Source organism: Dendropsophus ebraccatus, chromosome 1 (genome assembly GCF_027789765.1).
Source record: "Dendropsophus ebraccatus isolate aDenEbr1 chromosome 1, aDenEbr1.pat, whole genome shotgun sequence".
Taxonomy (NCBI): domain Eukaryota; kingdom Metazoa; phylum Chordata; class Amphibia; order Anura; family Hylidae; genus Dendropsophus; species Dendropsophus ebraccatus.
Genome location: NC_091454.1, coordinates 25,389,173 through 25,414,364, shown reverse-complemented (window position 1 = coordinate 25,414,364; position 25,192 = coordinate 25,389,173). Strand labels below are relative to the sequence as shown.

The 25,192-nt window shown below is 42.9% G+C and overlaps 1 protein-coding gene across 2 annotated transcripts in view; it reads left to right on the top strand.

Moving 5' to 3' along the window:
* Window positions 1-6,591: 6,591 nt before the first annotated feature.
* ANXA6 (annexin A6) overlaps window positions 6,592-25,192 on the top strand; it is a 47,967-nt gene continuing 29,366 nt past the window's right edge. Inside the window, exons 1-2 of one of the 2 annotated variants that reach the window (XM_069969124.1) lie at window positions 6,592-6,724; window positions 20,303-20,351. In XM_069969124.1, the coding sequence (XP_069825225.1) occupies window positions 20,340-20,351 (12 nt within the window). In that variant the 5' untranslated portion in view covers window positions 6,592-6,724; window positions 20,303-20,339. The remainder of the gene's footprint in view (window positions 6,725-20,302; window positions 20,352-25,192) is intronic. The other variant, XM_069969123.1, reaches the window with a different exon arrangement.

The following is a 25,192-nucleotide window of genomic DNA, read 5'->3' as shown; positions in this document are numbered from 1 at the left end:
GGTTTTCTTTTTGGGGCGATCCCCTTACGTAGTGGTTAGTAACCCTTCCCAATATATCACCCTACATTGTTGTGCTAAGCCCTTGACCTGTGCTATCATTCTCTAAATCTAGGATTCAGGATTAGGAGCTGATAAAGGTAAATTCAGGGCCCATTAGTGCATAACCTAAGGGCCCATACAACTCATTCAGGTGTTACGAAGCTACCTTTGGTCTTTCGGTTGAAGAAGGTTTGAAGCTTACTTATTAATGTTTAAATATGGTTGTTTGTTTCTCCTATAATAAAGCTGTGGTCGACCATTGCGTCCCCCTATAAAGAGGAAAACAGCGCCTGTCCCTTTATTTAGCCAGTAGGTGAGTCAATAGTGGACGGGCACCTACAACAAAGGATAATGGGGGTTATAATATTTTGTGGGCAGTCTATGAATCCTTACTGTATGACATTGGGGTATACCTCCGACAGATGCCTGTTATATGGTACTGTATAATGCCCCTATTCCACGGGTCGTTTAGAGGAGCAAACGAGCGCTCTCAGCGCTCGTTTGCTCCTCGTTCCCCGCTCGCTGCCGCCGCTATTCAACGCGGCGGCAGCGAGCGGGTGAGAACGGTAGGGGGCGGCGGGGAGCTGCGGGGGGGCTGCCCGGGTGATCGCTGATCGTCCGGGCAGCCCATAGGATATAGCAGCGTCTGCTGCCGACGCTCCTATTCAACGGAGCGACGGCAGCAGATCGCTGCTATATCAGTCGCTTGTTTTTCAACATGTTGAAAAACAAGCGACTGCAACGATCAGCCGACATGAACGATGTCGGCTGATCGTTGCACTCTATTCCACCGGACGATTATCGTCCGTAGTGGCCGATATCGGCCGAATACGAACGATAATCGTTCCGTGGAATAGGGCCTTAAGCATTGTCCATTGGCTGCCATTGTAAATAAAATATTCTGCTCTGTATAAATGTTTTTCCTGTGTGTTTCTGTAAAGAAAAGGAAGTATACTGACAGATAGAAGCTCAGCATATAGGGACACACTTTGGGCATATGATGGAATCATGGAAGGGGGGGACTATACACATAATTGCATAAAAAATATTTCTAGGAAAACTGTCACAATATTGTAGGTGTATTGCAGTTTCGCATTGTAGGCGCCCAATCATGTGACATTATTTGAACCATAAAGTGTTTCTAAAAAAAAAAAATAATAATATCTTCCAGTACTTATCAGTTGCTGTATGTCCTGCAGGAAGTGGTGTATTCTTCTCAATTTGACACAGTGCTCTCTGCTGCCACCTCTGTCCATGTCAGGAACTGTCCAGAGCAGTAGCAAATCCCTATATATATAAAAAAAAACCTCTCCTGATCTCCAGACTAATAATTTGCCACTTTCTGAAGGACATACAGCAGCTGATAAGTACTGGAGGACTGTTAAATAGAAGTAAATTACAAATCTATATGAATTTATGGCACCAGTTGATTTGAAAGTATATATATATATATATATATATATATATATTTTTTTTTTTTTTTTTTTTTTTTTTTTTTTTTTTTGCTGAACTACCTCTTTTGTCTATTTGTATCAGCTGATCATCATGATGGCTCTCATTTTATATATATCATATGATATCATAGTCTCTTATGTTGCTTTTCAGCTTTACAAACTGCTTTACTATGATATAAGCGTTATTGGCATGTACAGTATCTCAATACCATTGTTAGATTTGAAGATGTGTTTCCATTATTAGCACCCAGGGGGCGGTGTTCCCATGATAATAAAACTTTCTGTAAATCACATGTAAATCACAACCTGGACCTGCTGGAATTGTTTGTTGAACAAATTTGGAATTAATTATAAACTAAATTAATTGTAAAACTATTATTTTTATGCTTTCTGGATTTTTTTATTTTATTCACAGGAAGAACAGATACAGAAAGAACATAGTATGCTTGAGTTTATATGCTGGCAAACTACATATATACACGTAGAATATTCATATATAGAGACGAGTTTGTCCTCAAAGTAGCGTCTGGAACATTATCGTCCGGAACAGTAGTTCAGGGAAAAAAATTATTTCAAATCAACTGGTGCTAGAAAGTGTCAGAGATTTGTAATTTACTTCTATTAAAAAATCTCCAGTCTTCCAGTACTTATCAGCTGCTGTATGTCCTACAGGAAGTGGTGTATTCTTTCCAGACTCACACAGTGCTCTCTGCTGCCACCTCTGTCCATGTCAGGAACTGTCCAGAGCAGCAGCAAATCCCTGGAAAAGAATACACCACTTCCTGCAGGGCACACCACATCTGGTAAGTACTGCAAGACTTGAGAATTTTAATAGAAGTAAATTACAAATCTCTTGCACTTTCTGGCAACAGTTGATTTGAAAGAATCTTTTTTTACTGAACAACCTCTTTAAGTGGGGGACCCAAAAGCCAGGCAGGATGGCCCCAGGGAAGCGTGGTAGGAGAGAATAGGCTGTTAACCCCAGCAATCTTTTAAAAAATAGAAATATTTAACAGAAGTTGAACTGCAGTAACCCAGCACGGCCACTATGCAATGTATGGCGCTGTTATCCTGGATTAGAGAAAGCACAGAGACTTTCTTGTAAACAAAAGCACCACCCCTATCCTCAGGCTATGTGCGGTATTACAATTCAACTTCATTTACTTCAATGGAATTGAGCTGCAAAACTTTCACCCAAACTGAGGACAGGAGGGGTGATGTTTCCAGAAGAAAGTAGTCTTCCTTCTCTAAGCCTGGATAACCCCTTTAAAGCGACTCTGTACCCACAATCTGCCCCATTTTCCAACCGCTTAGATTGTGTATGCATTAGGCTGGCACACCCTTTCCGTCCCTCCTCCCCAACCTTTTCATCATTAGGAAAGCCCCTAGAACATTTTCTCCTGTCTGAACATTGCACAGGTGCCTTAATGATTCAGCCCATGTGCTGAGCTGACACAGCTGAGGAATAGGAAACAATCTGCCTGGATCATTCCTAATGATGAAGAGGGTGGGAGGAGGGACAGAGAGGTTGTGGCAGCCTAATGCATACACAATCTAGGCCATGGCCGTTGGACACAGGGCTGCAAGTTTAAAAGTTGTCTTCTAGGACAATAACTGCATCACCTGCCGAACAGACCCCAGGACAGATCTTGGATTAAAAGCAGCTATCCGAAGGTACAAGTGGTTTGGGGGGGGGGGGGAGGGTCAGATTGTGGGTACAGAGTTGCTTTAAATCAACTGGTCTGAAAGTTATACAGATTTGTACATTACTTCTTTTTAAAAATCTCAAGTCTTATCAGCTGCTGTATGTTCTGCAGGAGGTGGTGTATTCTTTCCAGTCTAAAACATTCCTCTACTGCCACCTCTGTCCGTGTCAGGAACTGTCCAGATCAGTAGCAAATAGAAAACCTCTGGACAGTTCCTGTCATGAACAGAGGTGGCAGCAGAGAGGACTGTGTGAGAGCAGAAATGAAACTCCAATTCATGCAGGACATACAGCAGCTGATAAGTCCTGGAAGACTGGAGATTTTTCAATAGAAGTAAATTACAAATCAGTATAACTTTGACATCACTTGATTTATAAGAAAAAAAATGTTCTCTGGAGTTCCCCTTTAAAGCCCTGGAGATATGGAATTTTAGAGGTAAATACTAAAAAGATATTTTTCTTAGGGACAGGATCCCTAAACGTTCATTGTGTAATCCTTTCTTTGTATATGATGTAATGTTGTGGGTTATGCTGGCTCCATACTTGACATTGCATGTGTTTCACTTCACTGAGGGAAGAGTGTTACACGTTCAGAGTGGCCTTTTCCGTCATTTCCTGCCTCTTTTTCTATTCCTCTTTCCTATTCCAGGAGAAATGGCAGAAACTTTCTCTAAAGTCATTCATACCGAACCATCTCCTCAAGACCGAAAGGTGATCTGTGATGGTGGAGGGAAAAGTCAAGCCTACTTTGCTCCCAAGCCCTTGGGCCCCATAGCAGCTGTGTGGTCTTCTTCTATCAGAGACACCATACTTACCAATGTACTGGTATCACTGATTTAGAGCCGAGATGTTACCTGCGAACCCAATGACTGCGTGCAAACAATAAGGGTGGCGCAGCATATAATAATACACATGCCTACATTCCTAGCCAGGGATGCCACTTCATCAGCTTAATCCTCATGAATATTGATGAACGGGCATCATTGGTGGGTGGGGAAAGCAGTGGCACCGCCTCCAGCGCACCAAAGAGGCTCATTTGCATATACCATATAAGGTAATATTAGCTTGTCCTCAGGAACCATGTCGCTGTATGTTGTTACCCATTTGTTACCAATGGTCTGGCCACGGCATAATAATCTGTTGGTGACTTTTCACCCCGAAAGCAATAGGATTGGGCAGTTAAACCCCAACAGGCCGATCATTTTCTTACCTAAAGTCATCTGTCAGTGAAGAGTTGGTAGAACTCCATTAGACAATTGGTTGGCTCCACCAAAATCTAAAGGACTGGTTGACCTTAATCTGATTTGTACGGTTATTTTTAGTGGATTATAGTTTTTATATCATTATATAGTTTGGGGTACCCTGATTCTTTCCAATGCTATTTTTGTTTTGTTCTTATGCTCTTCTATCCCTGAGATATAAGGATTTTACTATTTGGTTTACTATCTCTACTTTTTAATGAATAGTCAAGTGGGCGGGCACATTTTTTTTTTTTTCAAAAGCAGTGTGAATGCTGGAAATGAGGCTGAGGGGGGCATGAATTAGGCTCGGGGGACAGAGGAGTAATGATGCGTTTACATAGGGAGATTTATCTGACAGATTTTTGAAGCCAAAACCAGGCATGGATTTGAAAAGAGGAGAGATCTCAGTCTTTCCTGTATGACCTGTTCCGGGTTTATAGTCCATTCCTGGCTTTGGCTTCAAAAATCTGCTGCTGGATCCCTGTAGCTCGGCTGCCTAGAGCACAGACCGGGACCAGCGCAGAAAGAACGCGGGAGATACCTTGAGAATCAGCGGCCGCTACAGGACGGGTGAGAGGCGTTGTACACGCCAATCGATATAAACATTGAATTTGTTTACAAACAACTACCGCAATCTCAATACCCATTTTATGAAATATGGGAAGCTCTATGTGAGCTATGTAATATAAATCTTTCTTGTGGGCAAAGACTGAATTCATGCTGAACATTGCAGGAGGACTACAAGTCTAACATGAATTCTTTTTGATCCTTATAAGAAAAGGGCTATTTTTAATCAACTTTATACTATCAATTTGCTACAAATCGGAACATTTTAGATTGAGTTACCACAGACTGTTTGCCATAAGGACGTGAATGAGTGTTTATATATTTATTTATTATTTATTTTTTATTATTCCTCGTCCGGGACCCGGTAATATTGTATTGTTTACTTAGAGTCGAATTATCACTTATTACATAGATATTTGACTTTTTGTTATATATATTTTTTGTTATATTTGGATGTATTTATTAAATTATTTTATTTGAAAGGACTGTTGGGGTCTAGAGGAACTAAAATTCTCTTTGCAATACTTTTTATATTGGCCCTTCTAGGTAGGGGCTTTCTCCCTTAGTTAAACCTCGACCCATTTCAGTACTGCAATTGTGAGCTGCATCTATCTATTGTTTCTTCCTACTAATTTTAAAATATAGTTCCCTCCTACTTGACTATTTAGGAAAAAGTGCAGATATAAAACAAAAACAGCATTGCAATCAGAGCATTTGAGGCTACAAAACTGATCAAAAGTCCTCTTTAAAGGGGTACTATGGGGGGGGGGGGGGAATGTTACTGTTTCAAATCAAAGTTATAGAGATTTGTAAATTACTTCTGTTTAAAAATCTCAGTACTTATCAGCTGTCTGTATGTCCTACAGGAAGTGGTATATTATTTTCAGTGCTCTATGCTGCCACCTCTGTCCATGTCAGGAACTGTCCAGAGCAGGAAAGGTTTGGTTTTCTATAGAGATTTGCCACTGCTCTGGACAGTTCCTGACATGGACAAAGGTGGCAGCAGAGAGCACTTTGTCAGACTGGAAAGAATACACCACTTCCTGCAGGACATACAGCAGCTGATGAGTACTGGAAGACTTAAGATTTTTAAATAGAAGTAAATTACAAATCAATATAACTTTCTGACACCAGTTGATTTGAAAGAAAAACATTTTCGTTGGAATACCCTTTTAAGGTCCCCATATACTATACAGTTCGGCGCACGCGGCAGATTCGTCTGTCAATCTAATGATCATTGTCATCGTCTGATCGTTGTCTTTATTACACGGAGTGATAATCCGTCCAATTGGCCTGATTCAGCAGATTATCGCTCCCTTGGGATCTTCAACCCTGTCAAAAAAGTGCCAGCTGAGAGGTTTGCTGGTGACAAATGTGTCCAGGAGCGGCCTGCAGTGTTCCTGATCAATAACCCAGGGCTGCTTTACATTCAGTAACAGATGCAAGGAGTATACGGAACAATGTAGATATGTCTTGCTGGATTTCCCAGAAGCAGGGCTCCTTATAGCTCGGTATAAAGGATCCGGATCCGGCCCTCCCCCAAAAGTCACTTTAGACTTGTGCAGAGGGAGCCTGGAGGTGACATCACAGTGACGCTGGGCCGGCAGCTGCTTCACTGTAGGAGGGCAGACTCCTCTTATCCTCCACCAGGGCTGCACAGGTCTCCTGTCTGCTGCCAGGATCTCCCCCCGCATAAGCTGCAGCCCACCTCACATAAAGTAAGTCCTCATTTACTTCTTTCTTCTTGCACAATGGGCACGTCAGCTGGCAGACACCAAGGGCACTGGCACAACCTTTCATCACCCCCCCCCCCCCCATACTGCAGCTATGCCCGCTGCTTTCCTCTATGCCTAGAATAGGAAACTATCTGTGATTTGCAATCTTCTCATTGACTATTACACGACCTGCGAGGGGTAGATAGCGTATAAAACGCCACGTTTTACCACTTCATTATGTTCTGCATTTACAGATATAGCAGAGCTCATGTTAGATGTAGCAGAGCAGAGTTTGTGCTTTGGTGCTTCACATTCGGATCATTTACCTCCGCTCCATCTGACTTTATTCTCTTAGCTCCTTTAAGTGGATGAAATGTATTCGACGATGATACAGCGAATAACTGGCGATGGCGGCGGACGCCAAGACGGGCACGGTTACACATCATCCACTTTAGTACAGTAGACTGGGTGTGTCCCCTGCTGCATACAGTACAATACACAGGGGCCAAGGGCACTGAGCCAAAATTTTAAAAAGCTCAGAGAAGTGAAGCCTATAGGAAGAGCAGGAACGTATAAGTATACCAAACGCTTCTGTAGTTCTCAGAACTGGATAGATGATGGGTAAAGTAGTCATCATGGTGGCAGCCATAATCCCTTTAAGAAGGAAATGAGCAAATCCTCTATTCATCCCCGACTGCATGATAACGGAAAACAATATTCTGTCAATCAATCAAGTGACAAAGCAATATTTGGGGTGTTTGCCCCTTTAAGAGCAACTGTGATTAATTGAAAGAAAAGTTAAACTTTTTACTCACATAGTCAGTGATCACGTTTGCACCATGTTACACACCATGACTCACCATGATGCTCCATACACTTTCTGTTTCTATAAGCAGAGCTGGATTTGTCCTTTGGCACTTATCATTGTGCTGCCTTGATGTGTATTTACATAGGACAATGAGAAAATAATGCAGACACTAAATAGTTAAAGGGGTTATACAGGACTAGAAAAATAGACGTAGTATGTTCCCAAAACAGCACCACCTCTGCCCTCAGTTTGTATGTAGTATTGCAGCTCTATTGAATTAAATATAGCCAAATTGTAATACCATACATCACCTGAGAACAGGTGTGGTGCTGTTTTAGGAGAGAAAAAAATTAGCTGTGTTTTGCAAACACTTAAAACAATAGATTCGCCTCTGCTACATCTCTAAAGGTTTCCTGGAATAGTATACTTTTTTAGGAGTCAGTTTTCTCAATATTCTAAAAGTAAAAGGAGATTTAGTATCAGGATCATGTGATGTGACTGCAGGCAGGGACACCGGTCATGTGAGGGTTTATCTGCAGGCTGACAGTCTCTACATGCTGCGGGTATACGGCAGGGTGTGGTCATCCAGTGATGCAGAGCCAAACTTTAATACTGAAACTGATAGCGGTGATGTCAGCGCAGTGATAGAAGGGAAGGAGGCGGTATAATGTACCGCACTTCCATTGAAAGTCACTATTCTGGTTCATCCCACGTGTTCATACATTGCAGTAATTGCAGCACTGATACATTCTATATAACCCATCGTGAATAGAAGGCCAGGGCTACAGTGAGGACTGACACAGAGCAGTAAGGAGACTGAAACTCTATCCCATTTTCATTCGTTTTGGTGACAGTTACTATGGAGCACTGTAATAGTTTGGCTCATATATATACGGTGGTACCTTGGTTTAAGAGTAACTTGGTTTAAGAGCTCACAGTTATTCAAAATTGTGACTTGGTTTAAGAGCATTGCTTTGGTTTAAGAGCTCCCTGTGCTTGGTGGGAGGATGAGTGGGGGGTGGGCATAGTCTGCATAGCGGGGTCTACAGCACTGTACTCTGACCCAGGAAGTCTCTCTCACCTTCCAAATCATAGCAGATCCACTTCAGGCTGGGGCTTACATCAGGGGACAGGACTGTGGAGGTAATGTCTCCATAGCTGTAACCCCTTTCTCCCCAGACAGAGAGCGCTGCATGTATGTGCCCACATCTGCCCTGCTCATTCCTTCATGCTCCCTGCAGTCTCTGTCAGCCCTTGTGTTTCCCATCCTCTGTTACTGTACAGTAATTTATAATATCACATATTCTGCTGTTTCTGAATGTTTGTTTCATCTGTTTTACATGATATTCAGAATAATATATCATTATTTTTGGGGCGTGGAACCAATTGTCTGCATTTCTATGATTTCTTATGGGAAAATTTGCTTTGGTATATGAGTGGATTTGGATTACAAGCTCAGCCCCGGAACGAATTATGCTCGTAATCCAAGGCACCACTGTACTTCATTTAATTTTAGGAGTGTGCAATTCCTTCTAGAAGGCTTCTTGTAATATGTGATATGTCACTTGTCTATATGATACAGACGCATTGCAGATATTACATAATATTAATAGCCAATTCATCAGACGTCCCCCGTAATATCACTGGGTGTCATCCCATGGGTAGGACTCCTGGCACCTCTATGGATGCTGGAGATCTTCATTTAGTGTATTCTAAAAAAATGTATATTTTCCAAAAATGTTCACAATACCTAAGGCCATATATAAAAATATAAATGGATTCAACTCCACTATATGATGTCATGGTTGAGCAGTCCATAACCTCTGGCCTTGGGTTCCTCTATACTATGTGTGATGTCTCTGCACATCTTCTGGCTACTATGAGTTCCGAGGTGGTCACATGATGGTCACATGACATGCGGACGGTACCTGTGTTATGAGTATTGGGAATTTCAAGAAACCTAAAACCTTGTTAAAAGGGATATATTAGTAAGAGGCTATAAAATGTAGATGACCAACTCTTTGCTGCCATATACCAAACTACAGCTGGTCTGATGAAGAGTGTGTGCTCACTTAACTGGCTTATGGAGACTTACAAGCTATGCAATGCTCCTTGGGAAAATGTATGCAAATGAGCTCTCTTGCCAGAGGGAAAAGAACATGCTCTACAATGCCACCTACTGGTCATAGCTCCAAATGGCCTTAAAACATGATTGAGGATTACATGGCAAGCCAGAACCTTTCCTAGTAAGGTGGCATTTCCCATCTGTAGACAGCTGTTTCAGGTCCTTGCCCTTCATCAGTATACAACAGGGTGCTTTCTGGTGGGTGAGAGGCTGTCAATGGGGGGCTGAGGGGGTAGTGTGTCTTCTTTCAGAGAGAGCTACTTTCCAATCTAAAGTGGAGAAATATATAAGTAGACAATCTAAGAAAACTTGGTCAAGATGGTCAAGAACATCATAGGATAGGCCAGGGATGGGGAACCCTCGACCCTCCAGCCCTCCAGCCTTCGGCTGTCCAGGCATGATGTTAATTGTAGTTTTGCATCAGCTAGAGGGCTGAAGGTTCCCCATCCCTGGGATAGGCCATCAATATTTGATGGGTTAAGATATTAGCCTTGGACCTCTGCTGATCACAAGAGCGTTGCTCTTGGAAAAACGTCCTACAAAAACTTCTTACATCATATGCCTAAACAGTAAAACAGTGGTTGTGGTTTCTCCTACACACAGTCCTATTTAAGACCGCTCTATCTAACCTCTGCAAATGTCAAGACAGTGTGAAATATCTCATGTTCTGTCTAATGAGTCTGGGGAGAATCTGTGATAGGAGACCCTCGTAGGGATGACAAATGAGAGGCCAGGCTTATAGATATTGGACACCTAAGTATAACATTGGATAAAGAATAACATGGCGGCCATTCAGATAAATTTAATCCAAGGAAGGCTTAAGCCACCTTCTCAATAGAGTCCTTTCCGATTTATTGTGTCCATCTCTATAGGCTTGCCATAAATGATATCTCTAAACACTGTTGAAAAAAAAGTTCATGCAAGATGGCGGCCTCCATTATAATGTAGTAAAAAAAAAATTACAATATTTGCTATAAAAATTAGGGGGTGTCTAACCAATGGGAATCACAGTGATCGCATAATCGGGTAGTAAGTGTTCAATTTCCCTGCAGCACCACCACAGGTGAAATAAGGAATTGCATGGTACCTACTGGTTATTTGAAAATTAGAGACTCTCTTTGTTGTTGTTATTTGATGTTGGTTAAGAATGAAGGGGCCCTAATAGGAAATCCCTTTAAGGGTTTTATTTTGGGTTCAGGTTAAATTAAGAAAGTTGAATTTCTACGCAGAGAAAATATACATGAGAATCTAAATTTAGGAAAATCAGGCAAATCTCCAACCCATAAGACCACAGACGCATCTGTCCTTTCCCAGGTCAGTAAGAATAGAACTTGTGTCGCCAACTCGAGTAGTTTTCATGACTGAGACTATTCACTATTTAGAGTAGAAGAACGGGGCTTATTTTCTTACATCTTGACTTTTCATGAAGTTTCCATCTGTGCTCGAGTGTCTTGTACTCATGTTTCCATTTCGTTGTGAAGAATTCCTGGTGGCGCCAACATTACGTAGTTTAACCCATTGAGAACCACCAATAGACTGTAGGATGTTGTTAGTTTTGAAAACACTCTGTGCAGGGGGTTTAGGGATAAGGGGGTAGGGGTGGAGATGTTGCTTATGTAAAAGACCTGGACCTAGAATTATCAATCTGATGCCTTGACACTCGAAAAAATTTCTGCAAGGCAGTGAAGGAGATCGGACTCTCAATGTTATGTCAATCACACCTCAATAGCCATGATCAGAACCATAGACACTGACAACGTCACAGAGATTACCACCCACATGACTACTTGTGGCCGGTTTACATACAGCATGCATGACATATAAAGATCATTGTCTGCACTGTTACAGATCGGGCTGATATGAGAGATACGAGTGGAAAACATGATTAAGGATAAGACAGAAATGTGACTTAAAGAGTCCCTTTAAATGTCCATTCCTACCTTACTTAATGGCTTCAGGACCCCTTCGGGAAGCTGTTTATGCAACTCCTATTAATAGGAATGGGAGCTCATTTGGTCAAGTACCTTTAGTGACAAATAAATTTAGATATCAGGTTTAGAGATGAGCGAACCTCGAGCATGCTGGAGTCTATCCGAACCCGAACTTTCGGCATTTGATTAGCGGGGGCTGCTGAAGTTGGATAAAGCCCTAAAGTTATGTGGAAAACATGGATATAGTCATTGGCATCCAGACAACCTTAGAGCTTTATCCAAGTTCAGAAGCCCCAGCTAATCAAATGCCAAATGATCGGGTTCGGATGGACTCGAGCATGCTCGAGGTTCGCTCATCTCTATTTATAATTTCTATGATTCTATACTCTCTGCCCTAGCGCTTTACATACATTCAGTATAGAGTTTGGTTCCCATTTGCTGTTGGACCCCATTGTAGTCACTATAATGCTGGTGGTCACTTATGTCCATAATATGATTACTAGAAATTGTACTAAAAAATGGTGTTGTATGGAGTGGTCTTCTCAAAGGAGGTCCAATATACTGTACAGTACATATTATGTAAGTGAATTTATAATATGGTGGTACAGAAATTTGGTGTATATCTAGGTTCAAAGAGATGGTCTTTTTAGAGAGGATCTTACTATATGGTATATGCTATAAGACAGAGGAATAGATAGATAGATAGATAGATAGATAGATAGATAGATAGATAGATAGATAGATAGATTAGGAGATGGAGATAGATAGATAGATAGATAGATAGATAGATAGATAGATAGGAGATAGATAGATAGATAGATAGATAGATAGATAGATAGATAGATAGATAGGAGTTAGATAGGTAGATAAATAGATAGATAGATAGATAGATAGATAGATAGATAGATAGGAGATAGATAGATAGGAGATAGATAGATAGATAGATAGGAGATAGATAGACAGATAAATAGATAGATAGATAGATAGATAGATAGATAGATAGGAGATAGATAGGAGATAGATAGATAGATAGATAGATAGGAGATAGGTAGATAGATAGATAGATAGATAGATAGATAGATAGATAGAAAATAGATAGGTAGATAGATAATAGATAGATAGATAGATAGATAGATAGATAGATAGATAGGTAGATAGGAGATAGATAGATAGATAGATAGATAGATAGGAGTTAGATAGATAGATAGATAGATAGATAGATAGATAGATAGATAGGAGATAGATAGACAGATAAATAGATAGATAGATAGGAGATAGATAGATAGATAGATAGATAGATAGATAGGTAGATAGATAGATAGATAGATAGGAGATAGGTAGATAGATAGATAGATAGATAGATAGAAGATAGATAGATAGAAAATAGATAGATATATAGATAATATAGATAGATAGATAGATAGATAGATAGATAGATAATTGGAATAATCGGTAGATAGTTTCCTGCTATTTCCTGACGGCCTCCCGGTGACCTGCCTGTAACATGGAGTACAGCGGCCTATAAATAGAGCCGTCGCTGCTTTTTTCATGACTAATCTCTGGGGCCGCTCTGCGTGAGTTTGCAGATCTGGCCACCTGACAGACGCTGCAGCCATTTACTACACAGGTCCTTGCCTGAGTGCGGATATGAACACACGGGTCAAGATTGTCACTGTCCAGGAAAAAGCAATTGCAGAACAATGAGCTGTACACCTGTCTATGATGGGGCTGACGGTATAATGTTCTGGAGGGGAACAATATCCTCCAGAGTGTGTGGCTACCAGCTGTCAGCTGCTGGCTAATATCCTGCTCTGAATGAATGATTGAGGGGACTACACAGATGACTACACACAGGTGGCGGCAGACATTCTCTGGGAATGTTCTACTTTCTATGAGCTCTGACTGGGTTTCTGATTGGGCCCTGTTCACACTGCAGTTTTGCTTTTTGAGGCCATGTTCAAACTGGGTAAAATAACGGTTGCAAAGAAAAGGAAGATGCGATCCAGCTCCTTCCTTAGTCATGGCGTTGGTATTTGGTATGGCCGTCTCACACAATGGCCGTTGTCTTACATGTGTCACCCGGCCGATACTGCAGTATCGTCCGGAAAATCATCACTTTACTTTAATTGGAATACGGGCACATTCGGGTGTGCCCACGCTCCAATTTGCCATTGCCCACAATGTAAAGTACGACCGGGAGCCTTACTTTACACTGTGAGTACAGGCTATCATGTACGGCCGCTGTTCACTGAATAACAGCGTCAGTTATAGCCCTGTCAATTATTTTGTGTGGCCGCAGAGAACCACGGCCATAGTGTATACAGTGGGGGAGATTTATCAAACATGGTGTAATGTGAAACTGGCTCAGTTGCCCCTAGCAACCAATCAGATTCCACCTTTCATTTTCCAAAGAGTCTGAGAGAAATGAAAAGTGGAATCTGATTGGTTGCTAGGGGCAACTGAGCCAGTTTCACTTGTTTGATAAATCTCCCTCAGTGTGTATCCACTATGGCCGCGATTCCATACACTGTAATGTAATTGATCAATTTAATTAAACAATGGCCGTTATTTAATGCCAAAATACAGTGTGTGAACATGGCCTGAATTTGCGTTTTTTTTTTTTTTTAATTGATAGGTCAACCCTTATTTCTCAATGAGATTTTACCATGGGGGTCCCAAAAATAGGACCGAGGTCTCGACTTCTTCTCATATAACAGATGACAAATGATTTTTTTTTTTTTACCTTTTTCTTGACCTGACCCTGCAGGCCATGGAGAGGTTAATATCCCATCTCACATTTGGTTACCTACCTCTACACTGAGAATATAAGCCGTGTACAATAGAGATCCTAAATATTTCATTTGCTTTTGGCTCTGAGCTTTGTGCGCCGCTCGTTGACACCCAGCTGTCTGCAGATATCAGGGACTGTCCCACACAACATCTGCTTCATTCCTCCGAGGTGCGGAGAGAGCGGCTGTCAGCGATGGGGAGGGGAGCGAGACTGAGCAAATTAAAGTGTTGATCCTGGGATAGTAACAGGGACTATATAAACACTGGACTGTTATCTGCTGCTTGGACTAGGCCCCATTTATTAAGTGTCTGCCGGCTTTGTTCCAGTGTTTAGATGACATGTTGGTATATGCGGCACAGAGGTGCCAGGGGAGTATGTACGGCTGGTGTTGCTCTGGGCACATTGGCGTTTCACAGTGTGAGAGTATATACTGTATACTGTGCTACACACGGCTACTTTCACAAACATCTTCGCAAAGACCCTTCTCAGCTGTTTGGCAGTGTAAACAATGGCAGTGATACAGCTATGACTGGTATTACTATATAATATTGGGATGCATCATAGGAAATGCATTGCCATCTGCCTGCAGCCAGTGTGTGTTGTAAAACATATTGGAATTATGCTTATGCTCTGATAAGAAAATGAAAGATAAAATACAATTTACAAATAAAATTTGGAAAAAAAAAAAAAGTTTTTATCTTTTGTGAAACAGCGCCTCACCGGATTACAGGCTGTACGAGGTATTACAGCTCTGTCTCATTACCTTTAAAAGGAAGGGAGAGGATTGTAGGTAATTTAATACCCATCCTATATGTGTGTGATATGAATGTCTGAGTAATATGTTTAGATATTATATATTTAGTTTGCTGCGTGGGAATAAAAACTGATTACAAAGTGTCGTCTTGTTGGAAACTCAGAGGTCACCTATAATCTGTGGTAAAACCTGGCAGTAAGGCTGCCTGCACACGCCCATGGCTGTTTTAACGTCAAAAATTACAGATAAGGAAGCCTTTCAGGAGACTTTAAGAAATAGTCAGTATTTCCTGAGCATAAAAATGGAAAGGGGAAAAAAAATAAAGTCACATACTTACCTGCTCCAGCTTGTCTTCTCTGCTGGTGTCTGGAGCACTGGGGAGAGAGCAGCCTCTTGTGGTCAGAGGCATAATGCAGAAGAGTAATTGACAGGGCAGGGAGTCAATAGCTCATCGCCCTATCAAACACAGTGCCGCATTTACCTGTATGTGCTCCTGATTAGAGGCACATGCAGTTAAAGGGCTACGCACAGCACCTGGTGGTTCCGGATGCTTCCACAGGGGTTCTATGGGACATCCCTGCTGAAATTCCGGAATATCACAGGGTCTATAAAATCCATACATTCTTCAGTAAAAAGATACAATAAAGAAATAGAAAAGTGTATGTCTGTAGGTTGGTAATGACTGCTGGAGCCCGTACAGGAGGATGAATGGTTGAAGGAGAGGGGTAACAACAAGGTTACGGTTCTCTCCTTTATGCGGCCTACAATCCAGGCTCCATTCCAAGATACTTGAGTCATGCCTAAACCTCCGGGATGTGATTTGCAGCAGGGTCTCCAGGAAGATTTCTGAGGCCGAGCCAAGATTGCTGCACTGTGAATAATATGCCATAAAAGGGTTCAGAGGAGTATCAAAGAGCATGGAGGAAAGAGAGCGGCCTTGAAGATACAAACACCAGGGCCGCGAGAGGCATGAGACAGGAGAAAGATGGCTTTTACTCTAAATTTCCTGTTTTCAGTTTAAAAGAAACCTAGAATCACAAGGTTGATGGCTGATGTGGGATTAGAAAACCTCTATTGTGATCATGTCCAGATGGTGCGATACCTGATGACTATACAGTTTATAGTGCACTCTATTGCGGGTTCCCTTTGGTCCATGAGCTGTGTATTGAGGTCAGGCTAGAACATCCAGACTCTGAATGTGAACAAAGCCCAGCGTGATATCAGCCCCCAGACTAGACCGTACTGTAATCAATGAGCAGCGAGCCTCGTCCTCTATTCATGCCACAGAGGAAATCAGTCATCCATGACCGGCCATTACTGCCAACTGGAGCACAGGAAGCAGCCAGGGTATACACAGCAGTGTTGTGATAACATACAAGATTATAAGACTATAATGTACAATGGGATATAAAAGCATATGTCAGTTTTCTACGTATGACTTGTCTATGTGCCACGTGTCCCTTGTATGATTGGTGTGTCTGCCTAGTGAGTGTGTGGTGTACATAGCTGCCAACATTTGAAATCTTTTTCCAGGGACACTTTAGCGTTGACAGCAAGGGGTGTGGCTTATTGCGGGTGTGGTCTTGGTAGGTGTGGCCTATTGTCGGTGTGGTTTGTCACCTGTTTTTTTTCTTTTCAGAATTTTACAGTCAGAACAACACAAAAGGAGTTCCCTAGTATATTACACACCCCAGTATCAGGTCCCCAGTATATTACACACCCCAGTGTCAGGTACCCACTATATTACACATCCCAGTGTCAGGTCCCCAGTATATTACACACCCCAGTATCAGGTCCCCAGTATATTACACACCCCAGTATCAGGTCCCCAGTATATTACACACCCCAGTATCAGGTACTTTTCCCCTGTGAACAGTGTCCTGCCAGACTGCTACAGGGTCCCTTGGGATGATGTCACGGTGGGCCGGAGTGGTGTAGTAACCCTTCCGGACTATCGAAACTGCCACCCACAGAAAGGAGAAATGTCCTAAGGCTGTAGTGTATACTGTGTCCGTGCGGATTGAAGAATCACGGAGGCTCTTTATCATAAATAAGCTTGGTTTTACTTGAAAGTAACTAGTGTGCAGCAAGTTATACAGCTTTACTTTGACAAGATAAGTTACATTTGATAGTTCCCTTGATAAAGTACTTGTTAAGACACTTGATAGTACAATAACCAGATCTGCGTCAGGAACAGAGTGAGGAATACATTCGTGCTAACTTAGTAGCATGTTGAAGGATACAAAGAAGCAGAGTAGCAGAGAGGAGGATTCGTGAGAGTCCCAACCCAAGTAGTACTGTACTCTGCCGGGATGTTGGAGGATGACGTAGAAGAATACGAAGAAGAAGAATACTTGTGCCCGTGTATTGACTTGTTAGTCTTCACACCACCTTATGCCCACTAGATTTCGGGGACCCGTCCTAGAGGGTGACACAAGGCCCAGACCTTCTTACCTGGGTTCAGCGGAATGCTGAGGGTTCCCTGCTGACAACCGCGCTGTGAGATAGAGTTCCTAGGCTCCTAGCAACTTTGCTCTATCCGGATCAGTTCCTATCTTACTGCTGTCTGTGGATACTGTCCTGCTCTGTGACTCTCCTAGTCCACGGCGTGGGTTAAGGTTGTCTCTGACTTGTCCTCTTTTGAAAGGGTTTAACACTGCATAGTGTTGTGTAGCATCACTAAGAAGAAAACTGTTAGTTGTTTCCTGTCTTGCTTCCTACCCATACAGGGTTCTGACTAAGACTGAACTAAGTAGGGGACCTGGCAGAGGGCCTGAGCCCAAAGATGACCACTGCAGAGCTTGCATCCTTCCTCTACAATGTCCAACACGAAAGACCTATGCACTTCCTCTACCCATGTGACTTCCTTCCTTAGTGTATCCAGGGGCGGTCTTGGCATTTCTGGGGCCCCAAGCAAAGTTATGTCTGGGCCCCCCCCCCTCGTCACGCGTTCCAAAACAATAGAACGCTGTGTGTTGCCCCCAGTAGTATATACCCCTTGTGCGCTACCGCCAGTAATATATACTCCTTGTGTGCTGCCCCCAATAGTATATACCCCTTGTGTCCTGCCCCCAGTAGTATATACCCCTTGTTTGCTTCCCCCAATAGTATATAGACCCCTGTGTGTTCCCCTAGTTATATATAGCCCCCCCGTGTGCTCCCCCAGAAGTATATAGACCTCCTGTGTGCTGCCCCACTAGTATATAGGTCCCCTGTGTGCTCCCTCAGGGGTATTTAGCCCCCCTGTGTGCTCCCCCACTTGAATATAGACCTCCTATGTGCTCCCCCACTTGGATATAGACCCCTGTGTGCTCCTCCAGTAGTATATAAACCCCCTGTGTGGTTCCCCCAGTAGTATATAGACCCCCTGTGTGCCCCACCAGTATTATATAGACCCCTTGTGTGCTGCCCCAGTAGTATACAGCCCCCTGTGTGCTCCCCCAGTTATATAGACCACCTGTGTGCCTCACAAGTAGTATATAGACCCCCTGTATGTTCTCCCAGTAGTATATAGACCCCCTGTGTGCCCCACCAGTAGTATATAGACCCCCTGTGTGCCCTACCAGTAGTATATAGACCCCTGTGTGCTCCCCCAGTAGTATATAGCCCCCCTGTGTGCTCCCCCACTTGGATATAGACCTCCTGCACTCCCCTTGTCCTGGTGCCGATGCTCCAGTGATGTCACTGGAGCGCCAGCACCACAAGGACAAAGCTGCCACTTGTGACCGCAGGGAAAACCCTTCCTGCGGCCACAATAGTGACTGATAGGAAGGGAGCCAATGTCTCCCGCCCTGTCAGTGCTGCTGCATGTAACTATGAGCGCTCATTACGAGTGCTCATAGCTACAGTTCAGATGGCAGCAGTGAGCGGGGCAGCGGCCCTGTCCAGCGGTCTTGAGCACAAGAGCGGGGCCCCCCTGGATGTTGGGGGCCCCAAGCGATTGCTTGGGGTGCTTGGTGCCAAAGACCGCCACTGAGTGTGTCTAAAGTGTGCTGTGAGTGGGTGAAGAGTGCAACAGAAGAAGTAAAAAGAGAGGTGATAGGAGAGAAGAAGAACATAATCTTGTTGGTTCGCAGATCCATGTGTCACACAAATAAACAATAAACCTTTACATACTTCAGCTGTGCAGCATCTGAATACACACATCTAATACAGCGATATCTAGTGGCAAAACTTTATCACTACTTTCATCACCAGTTCTACATAACAAGTACAGGCTTTATCCAATAGTAACACCCAAGGTAGGACACCATATATACTGGTAGTTTGTGCCTATATGATGCAGCTGCACCTTATATCATCATACTACTACCCCCTTCACCCTCCTGCCCCTCCATCATCATACCACTACCCCCTTCATTATACTACTATCCTCTTCATCATGCTCCTGCCTCTTAATCATTATACTACTACAAACCCCTTCATCATCTTCCTGCCCCTTCATTATCATACCACTACCCCTTCATCTGTAACATAAACGAAAAAGCTGTCACCTGTATGTCCCCCAGCCACTCTTCTCCTTGCTTTGCATGAGTGACGTTACTTGCACCGGTTGCTGGAAGGAAAGAGCGCTCCTTGTGGCTAGAGGCAGACACTGCCAGCAGCCACAAGAGATACTGTCACAGCGTGAGCTTATGGTTCCCTGCTGTGTCGACAACTAAAAAAGTTGCAAATGTAGGTGTTTGCACTGCAGAGATTAAAGACAAAAATAATGTCTGTGTTCTTTAGGGACTTCCTCAGCTATTACCCCTTAGCCTTCCAGATTCCTTTAGTATGCCTTGGTATACAGCATTACATCCCATGCTTCTGTATCTAGATAGACTTGGTTGGTACTGTACATGTAAATTTGCTCTGGGCACCTATCACCTGGTGCCCCGTACCACCCAGTATCAGTGACCACCACCTGTATCTACTTCCATCCCTCTGCCAGCATCCCCTATGATGCACCAGGTGCAGTATCTTCAGATCCTACCAACACCCCTGGTTGCCTCCCAGCTTTATATCACAGAATACACCAGGACTGAAGGGAAGGACTGAAGGTCTTGTATACTGATACTTTTTATTTGCAGTTGTTCTATACATTTTAACTATTCTACTAGTATTGTGTCTTTTCTTTTTACTTAGTAGTCTCTTCTTCTTTACACTCTTCAGTAATTCTTTTATCTCTTACAGGTCCTTGTTTTCCTCCGAAGATTTGACCAGGATCATCATGTCATCAAAGGTAAAGGATTGTGGGGCAGGAAGGGGCTTCACTATCTGATTGTTTATAGCATGCAGCTCCATCATTGGTCTATAGTAGGGATGAGGGAACCTTCGGCCCTCCAGCAGTTGGAAGACTACCATTCTCGTCATGCCAGGAGAGCCAAAGGCATGATGGGAATTAAAGTTTAGCAACAGCTGGAGGGCCGAAGGTTCCCCATCCCTGGTCTATAGGGCTGGATGGAGATTAGTGACAGTGGGGAAGTGAAGCGCGCTATGGTGTGCTTCTCCCACCTACTTCTGATATGTGAGATCACAATGGACTGAAACTTTTGAAACGTCCCTGTGATATATGGGTTTGTCACTGCCGTAAAGCAAATTCTCCCTGCAAAGTCATGCCGGGCACCAGCTGGCATAGGGTACACAGTAGACAGCGGTTGTGTTTCACTAATTCTGATTAAAATATTTTTCCTTTAGAACCATAAAAGTCAATCCGATTGTTGAGCATTCGGAGCAATGGTTGTGAGGAATGGGAACGCTGGTGATTTCCCAACACTCCCAGTATATTTAGGATCACTTGCCAAGATATGTAGAGAATGCTACGTCTCCCTTAGAGGGGATATTTATAGTAAAGGGACAGCTCTGGGTGACTCAGACAAGTGAAACGTAGAAGATTACTCCCCCAAAAAAGTCAGCAGACAAGGGAGGAATGTACGGCCCTATACCCCACAACATGGAGTCACAGATGAATGTAAATGTTACTGGAGTTATCACTGTGCCCCATTATCTGTGGTGCAAGAAATAACAGGTGGAACCTAATGGGAACTTTCCTAACATGTAGAAGTTCAAGCTGTTATTTAAAGGAAAATATGCTTTAAAATGGAATGACTAGTCAGGAACGACTAGTCACAGATTCTAAGAATGTACAAGCTCTAGGGTTTCAATGTGCATCAATGGAGTCGTCTGGTTTCCTTGCCCTCTATTGCTCACAGCGCCTCCGCAGGGGAAATTAAGGATTACACAGTTGTGTTTTAAACCAGTGGGTTGTCCATGTAATGCAAAGACATGTTGGGTACTCCAGATGAGAGACTCTCTTTGTTTAGAGAGGTGCTCTGATGAAGAAAAAAAATCAAATCAGCTGGTTTAAGAAAGTTATACAAATTTGTAAATTACTTCGATTAAAAAATAGAAGTCTTCCTGTATAAAAAAAAAAAAGTCTTCCAGTACTTATCAGCTGCTGTATGCCCTGCAGGAAGTGGTGTATTCTATTAGGTTGACACTCTCTGCTGCCACCTTTGCTGCCCAGTGCAAGAAAGGTTTTCTATGGGGATTTGCTATTGCTCTGGACAGTTCCTGACAAGGAGAGAGGTGGCAGCAGAGAGCACTGTGTCAGACTGGAAAGAATAAATCACTTCCTGCTGGGCATACAACAGCCGATAAGTACTGGAAGACTTGAGATTATTAACTATAAGTAATTTACAAATTTTTTTAAACTTTTATAACTGGCACTAGATGATTTAAAAAATGTTTTATTTCCGCTAGAGTACCCCTTTAACCCACATTTTCTTCAAGAATTACCTACTATCTACTACCCAATCCTTCAACTTTGGTGGTTTAGGAAAGCTAATCTTTAATTCTGACTTCTTATAGTGTTATAGTCACAGATCTATAGTGGAAACAGGTCATCAGAGAGGTCAACCCCAGAAGACAACCCTCGGAAGTGATGCTGGTAGACTTGGGACTATTGATAGAAGGGGAACAGAGATTGTTTAGTGCTGAGAATACAGAATGTATGCACTGAGTATATAGTCACTTTCCGGTAAATGCTAGATTCCTGAAGCTGTTCTGAGTAGTAGAGGACCGCGATCCATTCAGGGACTCTTAAGAGACATGGATTCCATTGGGAGCTATGTAATCATTTCCATCCATATAGGATCTCATCTTTAGTCAATAGATAGAGCCCTATATATAATATATAGTATTGCCTTTAGTGCCCAGTCACTTGAATGAGGCTAAGCTGCAATACCACGCATGACCCATAAACAAGAGTGGCACTGTTTCGGTAAAAAAAAAGTAATGTTTGTCTGATGTCCTGCAATCCCTTTTATTGGTGTCTAGTATCATTCTGCTATCACAGCGCTGTACAATGGGCGGCCATGTGATCTCACTGACCTCTGGGCGCTCGGCTTCTGTAGTGTAACCAGACCCCTGTGCAATGCTCAGACCCAATAATGATAAATTATTAACAGTTCTACAGCTGGTTACAAGAAGGAAACAAATCCACCAACCGTCTTAACAGCATTATGGGCCCCTGGGCAGAGGTGCGAATTGGGCCCCCCCCCCCACGGCCACTGCCATCAAAACCCCCCATCTTTGCATATAGTGCCCCAAATAGTAGACAATGCCCCCATATAGTGCCCCCCATAGTAGCCAGTGCCCCCACATAGTAGCCAGTGCCCCCATAGTAGCCAGTACCCCCCATAGTAGCCAGTGCCCCCAATAGTAGCCAGTGCCCCCTGCTGAACAGAAAAACACCAAGCCCGTCCACCAGCCCCAGCAGCTGATGTCTCCCGGCAGCACGCACTCCCGTCATCCTCCGGGCACAGGCAGCGGGGTACAGAGAGACTGCCTGTGCCGGAAGTGTCCTGCAGCCTCTATCATGAATGATAGAGGCTGCACGACACATCCGGGACACAGGCAGGGTCTGTGAGTTCCAGGACCGCCCGCCCAGCCCGCCCCTTCTATTGCCGCTTAGCTGAGCCGATCAGAAGCCCAGGAAAGTGCTGCTCATTGCACTTTCCTGGGCTTCTGATCGGCTCAGCTGAGCGGCAATAGATGGGGCGGGCTGGGCGGGTGGAGGTGGTCGCTCAAGGTCGCTCCCTATGCATATGCATAGTGAGCGGCAATAGAGGGGGCGGATGGGACGGTTTTCTTGCGGTGCTCGGCACTGCTTGGGAGTCGCCTTCGCTTTATAGGACGCACTTAGTTTTTCCTCCCACTTTGGGAGGAAAAAAAGTGCGTCTTATAAAGCGAAAAATACGGGTATGTCACAGCGGGCAGGGGCCCCCTAGGATGCAAGGGCCCCCGGGCAGCCGCCTACCATGCCCTGCCACCAACTATAGAAAGTTTAGAGCCACTCCTCACACAAGCATAGGCATTCCTCACACAAGCATAGGCACTCCTCACACAAGCATAGGCACTCCTCACACAAGCATAGGCATTCCTCACACAAGCATAGGCACTCCTCACACAAGCATAGGCATTCCTCACACAAGCATAGGCACTCCTCACACAAGCATAGGCACTCCTCACACAAGCATAGCATAGGTACTCCTCACAGAGGCACTCCTTACACAAGCATAGCATAGGTACTCCTCACAGAGGCACTCCTTACACAAGCATAGGCACTCCTCACACAAGCATAGGCACTCCTCACACAAGCATAGCATAGGTACTCCTCACAGAGGCACTCCTTACACAAGCATAGCATAGGTACTCCTCACAGAGGCACTCCTCACACAAGCATAGGCACTCCTCACACAAGCATAGGCACTTCTCACACAAGCATAGGCACTCCTCAATCAAGCATAGGCACTCCTCACACAAGCATAGGCACTCCTCACACAAGCATAGGCACTCCTCACACAAGCATAGGCACTTCTCACACAAGCATAGGCACTCCTCACACAAGCATAGGCACTCCTCACACAAGCATAGGTACTCCTCCACCACTATTACTACTACTACTACTACTACTACCACCACTATTATTATTATTATTATTACTACTACTACTATTACTACTACCACCACTATTATTATTATTATTACTACTACTACTACTACCACCACTATTACTACTACTACTACTACCACCACTATTACTACTACTACTACTACTACCACCACTATTATTATTATTATTATTACTACTACTACTACTACTACTACCACCACTATTATTATTATTATTATTATTACTACTACCACCACTACTATTACTACTACCACCACTATTACTACTACTACTACTACCACCACTATTATTATTATTATTACTACTACCACCACTACTATTACTACTACCACCACTATTATTATTATTATTATTATTATTACTACTACTACTACTACTACCACCACCACCACCACTATTACTACTACTACCACCACTATTACTACTACTACTACTACTACTACTACTACTACCACCACTACTATTATTATTATTATTACTACTACTACTACTACTACTACTACTACCACCACTATTACTACTACTACTACCACCACTATTACTACTACTACTACTACTACTACTACTACCACCACTATTATTATTACTACTGCCACTACTATTGTTACTACTACTACTTCCACCACTTCTGTTACTACTACTACTACACCACTACACTACTACTACCACCACTATTATTATTATTATTATTATTATTATTATTATTACTACCACCACTAATATTATTTCTACTGCCACTACTATTGTTACTACTATTACTACTACCACCACTATGATTACTACTACTACCACCACTACTATTACTACTACTACTACCACCACCACTATTACTACTACTACTACTACTACTACCACCACTATTACTACCACCACTATTATTATTATTATTATTACTACTACTACCACCACTACTATTACTACTACCACCACTATTATTATTATTATTATTATTACTTCTACTACTACTACTACTACCACCACTATTATTATTACTACTACTACCACCACTACTATTACTACTACCACCACTATTATTATTACTACTACTACCACCACTACTATTACTACTACCACCACTATTATTATTATTATTATTATTATTACTA